This window comes from Triturus cristatus, chromosome 9 (genome assembly GCF_964204655.1).
Source record: "Triturus cristatus chromosome 9, aTriCri1.1, whole genome shotgun sequence".
Classification (NCBI taxonomy): domain Eukaryota; kingdom Metazoa; phylum Chordata; class Amphibia; order Caudata; family Salamandridae; genus Triturus; species Triturus cristatus.
The window spans coordinates 82460202-82479390 of NC_140592.1; the positions used below are offsets into that span (position 1 = coordinate 82460202).

The window sequence follows — 19189 nt, forward strand, 5'->3', positions numbered from 1 at the left end:
CTGGGATGGTGCCAGTGCGCAGGGCCCTCGCTCCTGGTTATGTTCAACTATCTTGCATTGGGGGCAAGTTGATGTGCATACATGGGAGTGGTGGTACTAGACCCCACCGCCCCTGCGGGAGGGGTGGAGATGTTATGCAATGTCACAAAGTAATTCCAACAGCTTATGTATATTTGTAAATTGGTGCATAGTATTGAGTAGTGTGTGTGTTTAATAAATGTACTCTTACTTTTATAAAGCAAAGTACAGACTGGACAATCAATTATTGAGTGTTATTTTTGTGCACCTGCAAATGGCGATTACTAGCCCACACCACCTCCCTTGAGTAAGCCTCAGACTGCTGTGCAACGCTACCCTCTGAGAGTCAGGCGCTACAATTGGGTGTTTGGTTCCCAGTGAAGGACAAATGTAGTCATGTTATTTGTGCAGGCCTCACAGATGCTGCCTCGTTTTTCAACACCCTACATTTCCCACGGCCTTTTCACTTCGGAGGGATGATAGTAAGTGACTTCACATTCTCTACAACACACTTCTTGCTGGAATCAGTCATTTCGAGTTGTCTATTCAACCCCCTATCCATTGATAGCCAGAATGTGCTGGCTGCACCTTGAACGCCGCAGCTTCTTGGAGACCTGGAATTGAACACATTCTCAAGTTTTCTTACATTAGTACATATGCTAAGGAATTAGGGTTTGTAGTTCAGGGCTTTTTTCAACTGCCCTTTTTTGCAGTTTCACTTTAAACAGGTTTAGCAGTCTGTGACAGGCAGCATTGTAACCAATACTTTAATGTATACTTAAAAATTAATGGATCCCATGTCTAATCCGATTCCCTGGTCCCGATCTCCTCCCTATTCTTGTGTTTTTTCTGCCTCGTGAAGGTTTTAGTTTCACTTTCACCCTGTTTAGGTCTGGCTTTGCAGCACAGCACAGCTTTCTCCAGGCCTTGTGTGAGAAAAAGGAGCATTCAGGGTACTACTGAGAGAGGGGCTTCGGCTCCGCCCACATGTTGGTTTCCATGAGCACTGGATTTGAATTGTGTGCTTCCACTGAAAAGAGTGCTTGTCTGGGTGGTGGCGAACTTGTACACAATACAGCAAGTCTGAATTGGTTATTGTGGCAAGCCAGTGGTCACGGCAATAGGGCAGATCTCTCTAATATGAGATGCTATGAAGACGGTAGTAATCCTTATGGTATTTATTGTGAAAAGCATATGTTAACATTGTGAGACCGGCATCACGGCGTTGCCCTCCCAATCATCCAGCCAACCTGCAACCACCCTCAAGACACGACATCTCCGACTCCGGCCGCCCCAGCCACCCAGATCCGAGGGCCGGCCAGAGCCCTGACAGACTCGACACCCTACCACGCATGTCCGACCGAGGGAGTGGGAACCCTCGAGCCAGACCCAAAGGCGCCAGCCCAGTCACACCTCGGGTCGCCTTCCCCGGGAAGACTCGATCGGCCACCAGGCCCCTGGGGAGCAGGCGCCTCCCCTGCCGCGCGTCTGGGGTCCCTCCCAGACCCACCTGAAAAGACCAAAGAAGTGAGCGGCAGGAAATCCCGCCGAACCCCCTCCGTCACCCCAGTCCCCCCTCTGCGAGGACCCCGGACTTCAAAGAGCAAGCGGAGTATAACAAGGGGTGCCGGAGAAACGAAGGGGAAAAGACCTGGAACCATCCGAGCCTGCTGACGCTGTCGCGGCTCCTGAACGCTGAAGTCACCTGGGCCTGCTGAGTGACTCGCGGCCTCTTGCTATTGAACCATCTGAGCCCTGCTGACGAGGTCACGGCTCCCGAGCACGGAACCACCTGGGCCTGCTGAGTGACTCGCGGCCTCTTGCTATCGAACCATCTGAGCCCTGCTGACGAGGTCGCGGCTCCCGAGCACTGAACCACCTGGGCCTGCTGAGTGACTCGCGGCCCCCAGCTATTGAACCATCTGAGCCTTGCTGACGGAATCGCGGCTCCCGAACTCCGACCACCTGTGCCTGCTGAGAGACTCGCGGCGCTCCCCTTGAGGACGACTCGGTAAGAGATCGCCCAGAGAATCGACACCCTCCAGCTCGAGGATTGTGAGCTATCCGCAGGGTATTTCGCAGAGACACTATCTTGAAAGACTGTCCCGCTACCCCCATTCCCCACGACCGATTTGTGGTACTTCGTGCCACTGCTGTACTACTTGCATCTTGGATCATAAAGATCCCTTGAAAATCATCGATAAAAAAGACCTATCGTCCTACAAAGAATACGTGTGGTGTCACTCTGTTCGTAGTGTATATCAGGGTGTGCGCGCCTAGTTCGGCCTACGTGGGAGAGGTGGGTCAAAGGGGTGGGCAAGACGGGCATCGAACCCCCCTCCGGCGAACGCCTTTCCAACAAACATCAATCCATTTAAGGATGGATTGCTATTATTCTGCATGAAAGCCTACAGAGAAGGATCCTCTTACAGTGAATACCACAGATTAATTGTAGTAGACAAAGGTTTTGGTGTTCGTTATCCCCTGTGACAAACTTGTGAATAAAGATGGTTTGGTCTTAGGAGAGGGAGTATGTTCCTTAGCCAACTTTAATTGTATATACCTTTAGTAATGTTATGGCTGTATGCCTGATGGTTGCCTTGCTGAGAAGCTTACGCTCAGTACAGTATGCCTGAGGTGGTTATGGTGACAAGCTACGGGCCTGTCTGGAGCACCGCAAAAGGTTATGTCTGATGCCATAGGTGTGATATGTTAATTATGAAAAGTTATGAAAATGCAGTAGGCCTAACTGAGTTGTTGTGAAGTCATTGTTTAAAGCCAATAGGCATTTAAGAGCGGGCTTTTATCACATTGCGGAACAGCTATAGACAGGTATTTCGCAACATGTAAGTAAGCAAAGGTATCCGTGTTGACCACCCACTCTGACAAACCCTGGGGGTTCCCGCTGTGATAATCCTCACTGGGCCCTATTGAGAGGGGTTGTATATTGTTTTATAAACTCTATTTTTCTTCATATTAGTAATATTATAACTCTGCACGATGGCTGCCAGCCTAGGTGCCCTTCAATAGGCTTGTGTTAGCTATAGTCTGGAGCCAATGGCAAAGTATATTGGCATTATCGGTTCACTGGGAAAGGTTAGGTCATATTCTTTAGTTATGATCTATTTTTAATGAAAAGTTATGACAAAGCAAGTAGGGCTGATTTACTAATTGTGAAAAGCATAAACATGTTAAAGTCAATAGACGGTTAGGGATAGACTGGTTTTGCTCTGTATTAAAGCATACAGATAGGTAGTTTGTTATTTGGTATATCACAGATTACCATAGTAGGCACAGGGTTTGCTGTTGGTTAACCCCTCCAACTAACCATGAGGATAGAAGATTTACACTGTGGGAATACTTGCTAGGTTCTCTTAGGTGAGACAGTATTTTGCTTTACCAACATGTGCACTTTTGTAACTTTAGGTCCATGCCTGATGTTCGATTCTGGGAAAGCTTACGATCAGTACTGTAGGCCTGAGTTGAGTTTGGTGACAAGCCAGTGATAACGGCTCGAGGCCTGATTAGTTCACTAGGGAAAGGTTTTTCAGATGCCAAGGATCTAATCAGTTTATTATGAAACGTTACAACAAAGACAGTAGGCCTCGTATATTTATTACATACCACAAATGTTAAAACCAATAGGCCTTTAAAGGTGGATTGGTTTTACACAGTGTTTAAACCTACAGTCATCTATTTTGTTGCAATACATTTCACAGTTCCTTTTGTAAGAGAGGATTTTAGTTTTGATTACCCCTTTTGAGAAACTCCACCAGATATTGAAGATTTCTACTGTAATAATTCCTGCTAGAATCCCTTTGGATAGCCTAACAGACTTTGCTGTCTGCGAGGTTCATCAATAAAATAAAAATTATTAAATAATGCATGCATCCAAATATATATACATAGAGATGCATAGAGGGCCTTTTGGTCAGTCCTTTTCTGCCATTGGTCTGCTTGAGTGTCACTTACAGTCTGATTCCATCCATGACAGTGTACTGCTTACGGTAATGGTTCAGTCCACATTAGTCATTGGCTCGCTTGCCCTGTGAATACCGGCCTTTTCTGACCACGTGCACAGCCACCTAAAATTAGTGTACTTCAGTGTATAGTTCCCCTTTCATTTCTAGGTTCTTCTTTTTTTTTTTAAACATTTACTTAAGAACATTCTACGGCTCCTCAGGCAGCGCTAATAGGCTGCTTGCTTGACGCTTATTTAATCTGCAGCACTCCACATGATACCTGGCCACTTCCTCTAAATCAGGTGACCATTATGGAATGCTGTTGTCCACGGTGTACCATTGTTCTACGATTCCAACATGGCCAACACTATGGTCTAAGCATGGTGTCTGCGTAGAATACCACTGCAAGATGGTCACCCAGCTGCTATGTTTGCTTTCATTATTGCCAGCATTTTCCAGCATGTCTTTTTTTTCTACGTGTATTCTATGGATTTACCTTGCATATGTTTGTGCATGTTTTATTGTGGGTGTGTCAGAAGGTGAATGCAAAAATGGAAAACTGAGTTAGTGGATGTATCACTGGAGCATGAGTGCAATTGTGGTGGGACAAAAAAGTCACTTTCGTTCATAAGCCAGACCTATTGGCATTGCCAATGCTTGTTTTTGATTGGAAGAGTGTAGCTATGTATCTGTAAGCATATTTCTATGGCATTTAATCGTATACACCCAATGGGAGTGCATTGCCTTTGCTGTTTTTCCCTTAATTTGTCCACTTGCTCCCACCTTTCCCTGTGGCTTGCTTCCCTTCCCGTTCTTCCTCTCTTCTTCGGGCCTCACTCCCCTACTCTTTCTATAGCCCCCTGATCTTTCTTTGCACCACTTCAGGACAGCAGTGCTCTCCCACTCCGTTCTCTTTGCCCCGTGTGTAGACTCCTCGTTGCAGCCTTCAGTCTGCTGCTGCATGTATTGGCTTTGCCAATGGTTAGTAGAACTGCAGTGTAAGCATTGTTAAAGCCAATAATGTCGGACAGTCATCTTGGAATTGCATTTTGTTTCTATACCTTATTATTGTTATACCATTCCAAGATGGCCACCTGTCTTTATTAGCATTGGCAAGGCTTTTGGTCCAATCGTACAACCATTAACAGAACCAATAGCAGAGTACAGCGGCGTCTTGACAAAGTGCAACATATTTGTTTTGCCAATGCTTTTTAACTATTGTTTTAAAATGGAAGCCATGACAACATCTAGTAGTGAGTCATAGATCTCTAAAGCTGATTCCCTAATTTCCCTTTAATAAATTAGAAATGGATGCTCTGGACCTGTGGTTTGCCAAAGGTCACACAGAATGTCAATAGAGTCACAGGGACGTGAACCCTCGAGTCCGCAATCAGTCCTAAGTGTCTTATTCAGTTCATTGCTAGACATATAGAAAACCTTTTCGTCTTTATAGAGCGGTGCTGCTGCCGGCCTTGTGGCTCCTGCTCACAGTTTGCACTTCCTTTACCTTTCTGCAGGTCCAGGTTGGGAAGTTCAACCAGACCATCGCCATGTTGCAGCTGGGGGGCAGCGAGACCGCCATCATTGTGTCCATCGTCATCTGCAGCATCCTGCTGCTGCTCTCTGTAGTCGGTGAGTGACGCGTGTGCTGCGTGTGGGCGGGGTCAGTCCTAGAGCAAGGCAGCTTGTGGCAGTCGCCTAGGATGCCAACAGCAGGGGGCAGCAGAGTATGTCTGCAAGAACTAATTGTTGATCAACATTAATTTTAGGCTCACAGTTAGGTAACACATGAGACAGAACCTGGCATTAGGCTTCAGAGAACTTTACACAGCAGTATCATATTTTATGTTAGTAGCAGTTAATAGAAATATAAATCACATCCAATGTAGTACATAACAGCAACAGAGTTGATAGTGTTAGCTCATAAAGCAAGATATTTGAGAATAAAGAGTGCTCAGGTGTAAAGTACATAGGGGAATATCAGCAAGAACCGGCGATAATTATCGCTAAGCGCACTTAGCGTTAGGATAATTATCGCCGGGTAACGTGGAATTTTATCGCTGAGATAGCGTGCTATTAGCAACGCTTATCTCCTCAGCGATAAAAATCCTCGCGCCAACTGCCTAACGTGAGATTATCGCTGAAAACCCAGCGATAATCTCACGCAATGTGGCGTTAGCTTGATGATAGGGCCTCACAAACTTAGCCATGATATCCATCTTCCATAGGATATCATAGCTAAGTCAGTCGTGAAGCAGGCGTAAGGAAAGTAGCGATAACAGGGGTTATCGCTACTTTTCCTGCCGCTATGCTTCATGGCGTGGGGCTTGATGATAGGAGAAATGTCGCTTAGCGACATTTCTCCTGTCATGTCAGGTCAGGAACGCCCACTTTGCATCTCATTAGAGATGCAAAGCTGGGCGTTAAGAATTTGTGCGCTAATGCAAGGTTTCACGCGTTAGCGTGATCTTGATAATTAGACGATAAAATTTTGGCCGCTTTTCGGCCGAAAACGGCCGCAAAAGCAGCGATGATTTTCTATCGCCGCCTTGTAAGTATGCCCCATACTGTGGGACATCTGAGACGTCATAGTGTCTATGGAGTGTTATATTGAGGGACAGGGAGATTGTGATAATTTAGAGCACCAGCGACGTGGTAGAGAAAAGGCTATGGCTCGAAGATGACTGACAGCATGTTGAGTGTTCAAGATGGGGAGAACCAGCACTAGAGTGAAAGGGAATGGCGCTTACCCTTCAAGCTGGTTACTTCCTGGTCCAATGACCTCTCCTGTGTTTTGTCCTCAGCTCTGTTCGTGTTTTGCACCAAGAGCCGTCGAGCCGAGCGCTACTGGCAGAAGACCCTGGTGCAGATGGAAGAAATGGAGTCTCAGATCCGCGAGGAGATCCGCAAAGGTAATTGGACGCTGCTCATCAGCGCAGTCTTTTGAACAGGGTGTTGCTTAGCATGGGGCTGTTTTTAGGTTTGGCCTATAGGTGGCTTATTTCTATGCCAGCTTTATATTTTTTTAAATATTTTGATAACATTGCATACTTTTATAGATGTATACATGCAGGGGCTTTGGGTCAGCCATCTTCATTCACCCCTCAGTCCAAGTGTCTTTCAGGTTTTGCTACCACCCACCATTGCATGAGGTAGTCAGTCATTGGCTCACCTCCCTGTGAGAGTGGGTGGTCAGCGAAATTTGAAACTAAATCAAACCAATTATATTTTCCTGTCTATGCACCTACAAGTCAGTCCTATCTCTTACAGCATTGGCGAAATGACAGTTATGAAGCAGGGGCCCTATACATTCTCATTGCTTCTTCTAGAATCTGATTGGCCGCTGCCCCATGCACAGCAATCAGTGATTCTCTCTGCACCACAGGGAGTTGACCTCATACGTTGTCCGTCTTTTGTTTTCCAGGTTTTGCAGAACTTCAGACAGACATGACGGACCTGACCAAGGAGCTGAACCGCAGCCAGGGCATCCCTTTCCTGGAGTACAAGCACTTTGTGACACGCACTTTCTTCCCAAAGGTGAGGCGCCTGACTTTTGTTAGTGCGGTGGTGCCCTCTATAGCTTGGAGGGAGTGCTGGGCAGCAGGAATGCAGAGATATGAATGGGTATAGTGCAAACCTAGCTGCAAAGTACCATTAAGGAAAATACTATCTGTACCAATAGATTGGGTAACTGTAGCACTTTTTTTATAGCGCTTAGAAATGGTAGACATTTGGTGGGAAAGGGGTATTTTCCATATGTGGATTTGTGAGCTAGAGGGGGGGAGCTACATAAGGGTTTTGTGGGAGTGTGTATGTCAGAGGAGAAAGGATGGAGGAAATGTAGAGGGTGGCTGATACAGTGGGAGGCCAGTATGAAGTTGAGTGAGTTGCCTTATAAGTGAGCGTGTGATCAGCAGGACTAGTTGTCTCTGGCTATTATTACTATAACTATGGGTACGTAAGTGGTTTGTGGCCCGTGTGTTGGATTTTAGGACACATAACTGTTTATATTTGGTGATCAAGGTGCATTTATAAAGTTCTGTTTTTTGTAATCTTTTGTACAGTTTTGTTGTGTCCCAAAAGGGTTTTAACACGTTTGTATTTGGTGTTCAAGGGGCATTTATAAAGTTCAGTTTTTTTGTAATCTTTTGTACAGTTTTGTTGTGTCCCAAAAGGGTTTTAACACGTTTGCATTTGGTGTTCAAGGTGCATTTATAAAGTTGTTTTTTTGTAATCTTTTGTACAGTTTTGTTGTGTCCCAAAAGGGTTTTATCACGTTTGCTAGGTCTGCCCAAGTTCCTGCTTTTATTTTATTTATTGTTTTAAGTACCTAGAATAAAATAAATCGAGCGATTCTCGAAGCCCGCCCACCCATGTCTTGTTCTCACACTTCCCACCCTGAGGCCTGCTTTCCTACAGACATGGCTGCCTGCCTCCATCGGTGGCCTCCTTGCAGGGCTGGCTTCCTGCCTCGCCTTTATCTTGCAATCACAGGGCTGCCAGAGCCCAGCTGGTCTGGAGGGCTCCTGTGAAGACCAGCCTTTGCTCCTTCTTTTCTCACGTGTTTTATTTTCTTTTCCCCTCCCAGTGTTCCTCGCTGCTCGAGGAGCAGTACAGCCTGCCCCCCCACGTGGGCCACCACTCTCAGGAAAGCCACCCCCTGCTTCTGGGAGAGTGGAAAGTAAGTATGTCCCCCCGAGGGGCCCTTGGGTCAACACTCTGACACAGCACAGGAACAATATTTGGGAATCACAAATCACTGCCAAGTGGCTCCTGGGGTCAGATTGTCTGCGTGAGTGCGTTAAAATGTCACCTTTACAAGCTACGCCAGGGGCTTTTCAAAGAGCCCCTCAGAAGTTGTGTCTGGCTTTGAGAGACAGGCTTAACCCCTTCCTGCGTATCACCTGACTGGGCAGACGCAACAAAAACACTGGCCCAGCACATTTTGGTTTCGGGAATTCCGTGGGCTGCTGCCGCGTGGGCCAAACTCTGCCTCGCCCGCGGAATTTGGACCATGCAGCTACAGAATTAAGGATGCTCACTGCCTGAATCAGTTACTTTCATTGGTTTATTCAAACAGGATGTAGCCACGCTTCTGTTTAAGCACTTCTCAAAGGTGCAAAGTAAAAGCAGCATTTTATGTTGCTTTAAAATGCATTATGTTAATGTTATGTAATTAACATAATTCATTTTATGTTGCTGTACAATACATCAAAAGAAGGCCTCTTACTTTGTAGCTTGGCTGCTATAATGGGCATGCAGAACAGCACTTCCCGTTCTCCTCTGATGTCACTTCCTGTTTCAGAGGTTGACAAAAGGTCACAAAATGCAGAACATCCTTAGAAAAATGCGAGCAAACGCAGTTAAAATAAGAGAGGTCGGAGTTTTTGATTGAGAATTCTGGCACGGTTTAGAACACAAAAAGTCTGGAAGGGACATATATTTTATTTTGTGAAAGAAAAGTAGTTCTTCCTTATGCTCAAAATAGCTTTCCTGTCACATATGAGGGTGATACACACCCCTGCCTGAAAGTCACCTCCCAGCCAGACACTGAACTGCTCAAGCACTGCCTGCCCCTCATCCAGATCCCAAAGTCTAGGGCCTGCCTGAAGCTCACCCCAACCAACACAGAATGTCTGATACTTGCCAAGAACATCAAACAAGAAATAGTATAAGTGTGGCTCAATGGCATGAACCTTGACAGCTTTGAACCCAATCTTTCACTGAATGCCAAGTCTCTTGGATTCACCCTGGACACCAACCTCACCCTCAAGGAACACATTGCCCAGAAGACAAATACGTGCTGGCACCAGCTCTCTCTTGTGTTCAGAAACATGGAGGATCGGAGGAATGATTAGTCTTATGTTGGTTGCTCACACTAATATAGCAGAGAATGGTTCCTGTTTATCCCCAAAGGGTTGAAAAAAACAGGGGGAAATGGTGCGGGTCCTTGATCATTAAATGTAGGTGAAACAATGACTCATGCTGTGCACTGTTGCTTGTGTACCTTTTTTGGGGGGTGCATTGCTCTTCCCATTCTCTCTGCTTGAGGAAAGGCACCTCGTAGATCTACATGGCACACTGGCTTGGTGGAGAAACACAACCCGGACTGTTTCTCTGCCTCGGTTCTCTTTTGAGGCACATTTGTTTTTTATTCTTTTTTTACAGGGGAGGGAGGGTTCGCCCTTGGACCCTGTGTTTTTTAACCTCCCCCCATATCACTTGTTTCCCCAGTGCCTTCGTTTCAAATTTAGTTATTTATATATTTTGCAGCCTGATTGCTTTTGCCACTGTGTCTGATCCTGCAGTGCAGTGCAGGCAGGCAGTCAAATAGCCTGTGTAGTAGCATGTACTGCACACCAAGTGAAAATGCAAGTCGCAGAGTGGCAAAAAACATTTGTAAATTCGGACCCCATCAATGGCCCTATTACGTATCTCTAGCATGTCACATTCCCCTGTTTGGAGGAGCAAAATATTGCGGATGAGTTGGGGGGAGGGGGGAGTCAAAATTTAACACCGATAAAGAAGGATCTCGGGGTGGGGTGTAGGGGCCGGGCAAGGCTTCTGATCCCTGTGTCCCCATCCCAGGAGGTTTAAGGGGTGCATTGCATGACCCATGCTTCTGACTCCTGTGTCATACCCCAGGATGTCTATGGCATATATGAGAGTTCGGGTCCGGGTTAGGGAGTCTAGATGAATTGCCCAAACCCAAGCCCAGTCCCAGAGTATGGGTGTTTGAGAGCGGTAGGGTCACTCAGGTACATTATTATTTTCTTGGCTTAGAAAGCATATTTCTGCTTATGTGCAGGAAGATTTGAGCAGCCAAGAAAAATATTCTTGGCATAACAAATGTGAGGTTATGGTTCTTGGCTTGTGCAACGCTAGCCTCGAGAGAGTTTTGTAAATATTGTGAAGTGAAAACGGGTTTCTATCATTACTTTTTTACACTGAACTTTTATTTTCTTCAATGTTTTGGTAGCACAATTTTTAGATCTGATTGTTAGTTTCATTAACATTTGGTTCGCTGTGTAAAATAAACGCGGTCCAGCGGTTTTACTGCAAGATTTGTAGGGTTATATTTTTCTTCTGCAGAGACTGGGGGGGGGGGGGTTCCTCCCTCTAGCTGATCCATAGCCCAAAATAACTAGAAATAAAGGAATATCAGCTACTGATGTTAAATATTCTGCCCACGTGTCCCAACATACTCTTTACCTCCCTTCACAGCACATTTCAGCCTGATAAAAGGTGAGTGCTAGCAAAAACTCTGATTTGAAGAGGAAGTCCAAAATGCACAGGAGATTCCACTTGGGAAAATCCACCACCATGGAGATAGTAGGGTAATAACAACACCAGAGAGATCGTAGGGTAGTTGCACCACTATAGAGATAGGAGGGTAGTTCCTCCCTCATATAGATAGTAGGATAATTCCTCAACATCGATATAGTAGGGTTTTGCCTCCACCATAGAGATAGTAGTGTGGAGAACATTTGATGGGTTTTCCTCTGCAGAATTGTGTCTTACCCCGTACTCTGAGCCCGATCCTCACTCTTTTTAAATTGCGTATTCACATGAGTGTTTCATCATGTGATAGTTTAAAAACTTTTTGAAAAACTTTGCGCACATGCTAGAAACTCGGCCTCACATTAATACAATGAATCATAATACTGAAGTAGCAATAACATCTAAAGTGCTCACAGCAGAGTGGCAAAAGAATGAACCCCTGGCCTGGGGGGCACTGGGGCAGCAATAGCATTTATTTATTTTATTTTATTTTGAGTGTTTTGTATAGCGCGAACAAGACCCTTGCGGGTATCAGCGCTTTACAAGGCAGATATAGGTGGTAGACATAGGCGTAAACACTGTGAGTTAGATAGATACATAAATGGTATCAAATATAAATAAACACATATATACATGAATACAAAATAGTTCAGGTGAATTTGCCCAAAAGGATGGCTTTCACTTCTTTTTTGAAAAATGTTGTGGAGGGGTCCAGTCTTGTGTCAGGGGGCAAGGCGTTCCAAATCCGGGCAAGGCGTTACAAATCCTGGGAGCCATTCCTGAGAAGGTACGGTTATGTGTTTTCTTCTTGGAAAATCATTGTGGTTTCAATAGAAGGTTATCGGAACTCCTGGTAGTTCTGATACCACCCGATGGTACCAATTTCTCCGCTAGATATCTTGTAAATTGATACTTGTATAGCGCACTACTCACCCACAAGGGTCTCAAGGCGCTTGTACAAATACCGCTGTGGAAACCATCCTGGCTTTCCCTGTGAGGCATCCACTCCTGGGCACCCCCAAGGTGGAGGCCAGGCATCCTTAGCGTTGTGGGGGCCGTTGTGGAGATTAAGCAAGCTATTGCCCAGAGTTGCAGAGTGGGACTCCATGATTGGAATGGCACCGAGGCGAGAATTATCAGGTCCATGGAATTTTTGAGCCCAAGACCCACCGAGGCGGGGAATTGAACCCTGGTCCCGGGCTAGACCTCTGCATCAGGGTCTGCCGCTCTAATCATTGAGCCACACTTCTCCACTTGGGGTTTTGTGGTGCAGTGCCTTGTGTGTCATGCAGGCAATTTTCAAATGGATTCTGGTTTCGAAAGGTAGCCAGTTGAGGGCACGAAGGTCTTGGGAGATGTGTGAATTTCTTTTGGAGCCTTGGATGATAAGGAGGGGACATTTAGGGATATATTAACGTAGATAAGTGCTGTAAACAGAGGAAATACTTTAAGGCTTGACTGTCAGAAGCCTGGAAACTAGGTCGGGGTAATGAAAATCGGACATCAATAAAATGACCAGGTGCTGCAAAGCTGCAGGACAATGCAATGGGTGAACGCTACAAACCAGACAAGCCATACATGAGTCAATGGAGTAAACTGTGACAGCTGTAGAACTAGCAAGTGCTGCAAAGTGGGCAGAGATAAGGTGTTCAAAGGCTGCACATGAAGGCAGATAAAAAGATGAACTTCTGCAAGCCGTCTCATTCATTGAGGGTCTAAGTGATGCACACTAAAAGTGCAATAGATAGGTGCTGCAAACTAGATCAGAAAAGCATGACTAAGTGCTGAGGAATGGAAAACAATCAAGGAATAAAGTGCTGAACGTCAGGACAACACTCACGTGATACAATCAGGGCACAAGTCCTAAAAAAAGAAGTGGGGGGACGCTGTCACCGGAAGTGACGTCACAACAGGAATCTCATGAAAAGAAGTGGGGGGACGCTGTCACCGGAAGTGACGTCACAACAGGAATCTCATAAGTATTCATATGCCTTTAGATGACGGGGCATTTCACAGCACTGCTACCCCTGGTCTGTTCCTCGATGTCCTTTGCAACCCCCCCTCCCCCCCACTCCCCCGAGGGGGTGCCCCAGTTGCACAACGAAGTGCTCAAAAGTGCACAAGATACAGAAGGACACACATTCCAAGCGTTAACCGCCAACGCCTGCTCGCTCCGCCTCCCAATCACTCCAGCCTGCACACACCACCGGTGCCTCTTAAAGTCTCCAATTACAAATATTAGCATATCTTTGGTAATTTACGGGAAACTTCCCTCCCACCCGGGCTCTCTGCTCACACAATGCTGTCCAGCTTTTGGGCAGGGGGGACGGCGTCCACCCGGAAAAACCTGGTAAAATAAGTGGGGGGACGCCGTCCACCCGCGTGGTACCCCGACTCGAGCCCTGGATACAATGGAAACAAAAACAGGACTAGCAGCAAACCCAATTGCTGCAAGTCAGGGGAGCAATCAATTGTTAAGTGCAGCTATTTAAGAAAGCAATCAAGTGATCATGTTCCGCCAATCAGATGAGCAATCGAATGATTAAGTGCTCCAAAGCAAGTCAACAAACTACTGATGAAGGATTGTAAATAAGTCACGCGAATGGGCTTTTCAAATCAGAAAAGCAGCCGATGATTAAGTGATCAAATCTGGACATCAGTCAAGTGATCAAGTGATATCAATCAATCAATCAGGGTTTTGTAGAGCGCGACTACTCACCCGTAAGGTTCTTAAGGCGCTGTCGGGGAAGGGGGAGGGCGAGTCTGCTATTCAGTCAAAGAGCCGGTTCTGAGGGCCCTCCTGAACTGAGGCAGAGATGGTGATTGCCTGAGATGCAGAGGAAGGGAGTTCCAGGTCCTTGCAGCGATGAACCAGGTCAGCAATCAAGAGCCTCCAATCAGGTGCAAATCAAATGATAAAGTGCTGATAATCAGGACAGCAGTCAGATCAAGTGCTACAAACCAGGACCACAATTAAGGGATGAAGTGCTGCACAACAGGACAGCAGCCGCGGCCCGTGCAGGTAAGAGTGGGGTGGGGGGTTCGACAGACCACCACGAGGGAAATTTATATAAATAATTCATTTTCCCTCGTCGTCTGTCAAAATCCCCGGCCCCACCACTCTTACCTGCACAGACCGCGGCTGCAGAACAGCAATAACATAAGTGATGTAAAACAGGACTGCAGCGACATGAGTAAGTGCTGGAACTCAGGCCTGCCACAGCATGATGAAGTGCTCCAAATGAGATAATCCTGAGGCACAGGTTGATTGATTCTAGTGAGATATAACCCATACAAAGATCATCCACATACAGACACACCTCTGCACCCAGACATGCATGTGGACACACACAAATGCACACACACACCTGCTCACACTCAACACCACACCACACCACACCTACTACTGATGTTTCTCATCCTACTTGGCCTCTTTCCCCAGGTCCCTGAAAGCTGCAGAACCAACATGGAAGATGGGATAGCTCTGTTCTCCACCCTGCTCAACAACAAGCACTTCCTGGTCACCTTTGTCCACGCCCTGGAGCACCAGAAGGACTTCGCAGTGCGAGACAGGTGGGTTCAGCAGAGTTCAAAGCAGGCAAGCCAATGAATGGCTAGCTCCTAAAATAACAAGAAGCCTACTTCTAAGCACTAGAACAGGAACTAGTGCTGAGAGAGAGAACTACCAGCTCTCAGAGCACAGTGCCGCAGAGTCTGTGATAGCCCACAATTTAAAAGTGACATGAAGAGGATGACATTGGGGCTTTGGTAGTCCTGCTGAGGGAAAGAGAGGCCGACAAATCCTCAGGCTGGGGCCCAGCTCCAGAAACAAAAATCTGCAGCACTGAAGGGACCTTAAATGTCTTGGTGAAGGAGTTTTGCAACACGTGGTAAACTTATGTTTTGTTGATTACTGTTCTAGTAAGTAAGAAGATGTGAGCAGTTACTGAGAAGGGTCACCTATGAGCAGAGTGACACAGAGCAATAAGAGCATTTTAGGGTGTGGGCACGTGCTGCACTTCGCTTGCGTATAGTTCATAAAGTTTGTGCAAATGTTTGTGAAAATTCCCAGAATTTACCAAGATATTGTTTTAATGGAAGTGGCCTAATTCTCGAAAATGTGTTTTGCTTGAGAAAAACTCAGAAGTGGCAAATTTGCAGAACTTTTTATTTCAGCAAAATAACTCGTGCATTTTTCCCCTTATTTTGTTGAAACAAATATTTTAGGTGTCCATTCTGAGTAAAAATGTCCCTGCATAAATAGTTATTCTTGTGAAAACTTCATTCACGTCAGAAATTAGCAAAACGTTCATATCTCTGCAAAGCGCCAAATACAAACCTGGCACAGCTCTTGTGGGAGGATAAAACCTCACTTATCTTCCAGGAGGCCTCAATTAGACCAGCTGAGGTGGTGCTGATTTGGGCACCACCCAACCTCTGCCAAGCGCTCCAGGCCACTCCGAGGCAGCCTCCTGTTCAGTAATCTCACAGTGTTCACAAGGAGCAGTCTGCCTCTGTTACATCATATTCAAATGGTACATTACCAGGTGCTTGCACTAGGTGGCACCGAACCTGGCACCCTAGAACAATATGGCGTTGTAATTGCAGCAGCCAGGCATAGGATAGGACTGTGTCCTCGAAAGTGCAACAGCGGCCGCCAAGCACAGGATAAGGAGTGACACAAAGTGTAACCGCAGCAGCCAGGCACAGGATAACACAGAGAGACCCGAACAGTGTATCTGCAGCCGAGAGATAACACAGCAATACAAAGTATAATCACAGGAACCAGGCATGGGATACCACAGCGACCCAGATAGTGTAACAGCAGCCAAGACGCACAAGATAACACAGCAACACAAAGTGTAAACAAAGCAGCCAGGCATGGGTAACACAGTGACCCAGAAAGTGTAACAGCAGCCGAGAGGCACAAGATAACACAGCAACACAAAGTGTAAACAAAGCAGCCAGGCTTGGGTAACACAGTGACCCAGAAAGTGTATCTGCAGCCGAGAGATAACACAGCAACACAAAGCATAATCACAGTAACCAGGCATGGGATAACACAGCGACCCAGATAGTGTAACAGCAGCCAAGACGCACAAGATAACACAGCAACACAAAGTGTAAACAAAGCAGCCAGGCATGGGTAACACAGTGACCCAGAAAGTGTAACAGCAGCCGAGAGGCACAAGATAACACAGCAACACAAAGTGTAAACAAAGCAGCCAGGCTTGGGTAACACAGTGACCCAGAAAGTGTATCTGCAGCCGAGAGATAACACAGCAACACAAAGCATAATCACAGTAACCAGGCATGGGATAACACAGCGACCCAGATAGTGTAACAGCAGCCAAGACGCACAAGATAACACAGCAACACAAAGTGTAAACAAAGCAGCCAGGCATGGGGTAACACAGTGACCCAGAAAGTGTAACAGCAGCCGAGAGGCACAAGATAACACAGCAACACAAAGTGTAAACAAAGCAGCCAGGCATGGGGTTACACAATGACCCAGAAAGTGTAACAGCAGCCGAGAGATAACGCAGCAACACAAAGCATAATCACAGGAACCAGGCATGGGATAACACAGTCACCCAAAAAGTGAACCGGCAGCCGAGAGGTAACACAGCCACACAAAGTGTACCCAAAGCAGCCACGCATGGGGCAACACAGTGAACCAGATAGTGTAACAGCAGCCAAGAGACACAAGATAACACAGCAACACAAAGATAAGCAAAGCAGCCAGGCATGGGGTAACACATTGATCCAGAAAGTGTAACAGCAGCCAAGAGACACAAGATAACACAGCAACACAAAGCATAACCACAGCAGCCAGGCACAGGACAACACAGTGACCCAGAAAGTGCATCAGCAGCAAACATATAACACAGCAACACAAAGCATAATCACAGTAACCAGGCATGGGATAACACAGCGACCCAGAAGGTGTAACAGCAGCCGTGAGATACAGCACAACAACACAGCAACACAAAGTGTAAACAAAGCAGCCAGGCATGGGGCAACACAGCGACCCAGAAAGTGTAACAGCAGCCGAGAGACACAGCACAACAACATAGCAACACAAAGTGTAAACAAAGCAGCCAGGCATGGGGTAACACAGCGACCCAGAAAGTGTAACAGCAGCCGAGAGACACAGCACAACTACACAGCAACACAAAGTGTAAACAAAGCAGCCAGGCATGGGGCAACACAGCGACCCAGAAGGTGTAACAGCAGCCGTGAGATACAGCACAACAACACAGCAACACAAAGTGTAAACAAAGCAGCCAGGCATGGGGCAACACAGCGACCCAGAAAGTGTAACTGCAGCCGAGAGACACAGCACAACAACATAGCAACACAAAGTGTAAACAAAGCAGCCAGGCATGGGGTAACACAGCAACCCAGAAAGTGTAACAGCAGCCGAGAGACACAGCACAACTACACAGCAACACAAAGTGTAAACAAAGCAGCCAGGCATGGGGCAACACAGCGACCCAGAAAGTGTAACAGCAGCCGAGAGACACAGCACAACAACATAGCAACACAAAGTGTAAACAAAGCAGCCAGGCATGGGGTAACACAGTGATCCAGAAAGTGTAACAGCAGCCGAGAGGCACAAGATAACACAGCAACACAAAGTGTAAACAAAGCAGCCAGGCATGGGGCAACACAGCGACCCAGAAAGTGTAACAGCAGCCGAGAGACACAGCACAACAACATAGCAACACAAAGTGTAAACAAAGCAGCCAGGCATGGGGTAACACAGTGATCCAGAAAGTGTAACAGCAGCTGAGAGACACAAGATAACACAGCAACACAAAGCATAACCACAGCAGCCAGGCATGGGTAACACAGTGTCCCAGAAAGTTCATCAGCAGCAAACATATAACACAGCAACACAAAGCATAATCACAAGAACCAGGCATGGGATAACACAGCGACCCAGGTAGTGTAACAGCAGCCAAGACGCACAAGATAACACAGCAACACAAAGTGTAAACAAAGCAGCCAGGCATGGGTAACACAGTGACCCAGAAAGTGTATCAGCAGCCGAGAGATAACACAGCAACCAGGCACTGGATAACACAGTGACCCAAAAAGTGTAACAGCAGCCGAGAGGCACAAGATAACACAGCAACACAAAGATAAACAAAGCAGCCAGGCATGGGGTAACACAGTGATCCAGAAAGTGTAACAGCAGCCGAGAGACACAAGATAACACAGCAACACAAAGCATAACCACAGCAGCCAGGCATGGGTAACACAGTGTCCCAGAAAGTGCATCAGCAGCAAACATATAACACAGCAACACAAAGCATAATCACAAGAACCAGGCATGGGGTAACACAGCGACCCAGGTAGTGTAACAGCAGCCAAGACACACAAGATAACACAGCAACACAAAGTGTAAACAAAGCAGCCAGGCATGGGAAACACAGTGACCCAGAAAGTGCAACAGCAGCCGAGAGACACATGATAACACAGCAACACAAAGTGTAAAAAAAGCAGCCAGGCATGGGGTAACACAGTGACCCAGAAAGTGTAAAAGCAGCCGAGAGACACAAGATAATACATCAACACAAAGTGTAAACAAAGCATCCAGGCATGGGGTAACACAGTGACCCAGAAAGTGTAACAGCAGCCAAGAGATACAGCACAACAACACAGCAACACAAAGTGTAACAGCAGCCTAGAGACCCAAGATAACACCGCGACAAAGAGTGTCAAACTGCAGCAGCCACAGAGCCTGTTTCTGTTGGTCTCGTCATGACCCATGGGACAAAAACATGACCCACACTCTTGCTATTTCACTTTGACTCACCTGGCACTGCCAGCCACCCGTCAGGCCAGTCCAACTCTGGACAGAACCAATTGTTTTTGACATCATACATGTTTACAATCTGAGGCCCTCGTTTTGCCTGGAA

At 46.5% G+C, this 19189-nt stretch overlaps 1 protein-coding gene across 2 annotated transcripts in view; it reads left to right on the plus strand.

Moving 5' to 3' along the window:
* PLXND1 (plexin D1) overlaps positions 1-19189 on the plus strand; it is a 316145-nt gene that overhangs the window by 226067 nt on the left and 70889 nt on the right. For both annotated transcript variants that reach the window (XM_085624462.1, XM_085624461.1), the window contains exons 20-24: positions 5498-5612; positions 6785-6892; positions 7405-7517; positions 8569-8661; positions 14704-14834. In XM_085624462.1, the coding sequence (XP_085480588.1) occupies positions 5498-5612; positions 6785-6892; positions 7405-7517; positions 8569-8661; positions 14704-14834 (560 nt within the window). The remainder of the gene's footprint in view (positions 1-5497; positions 5613-6784; positions 6893-7404; positions 7518-8568; positions 8662-14703; positions 14835-19189) is intronic.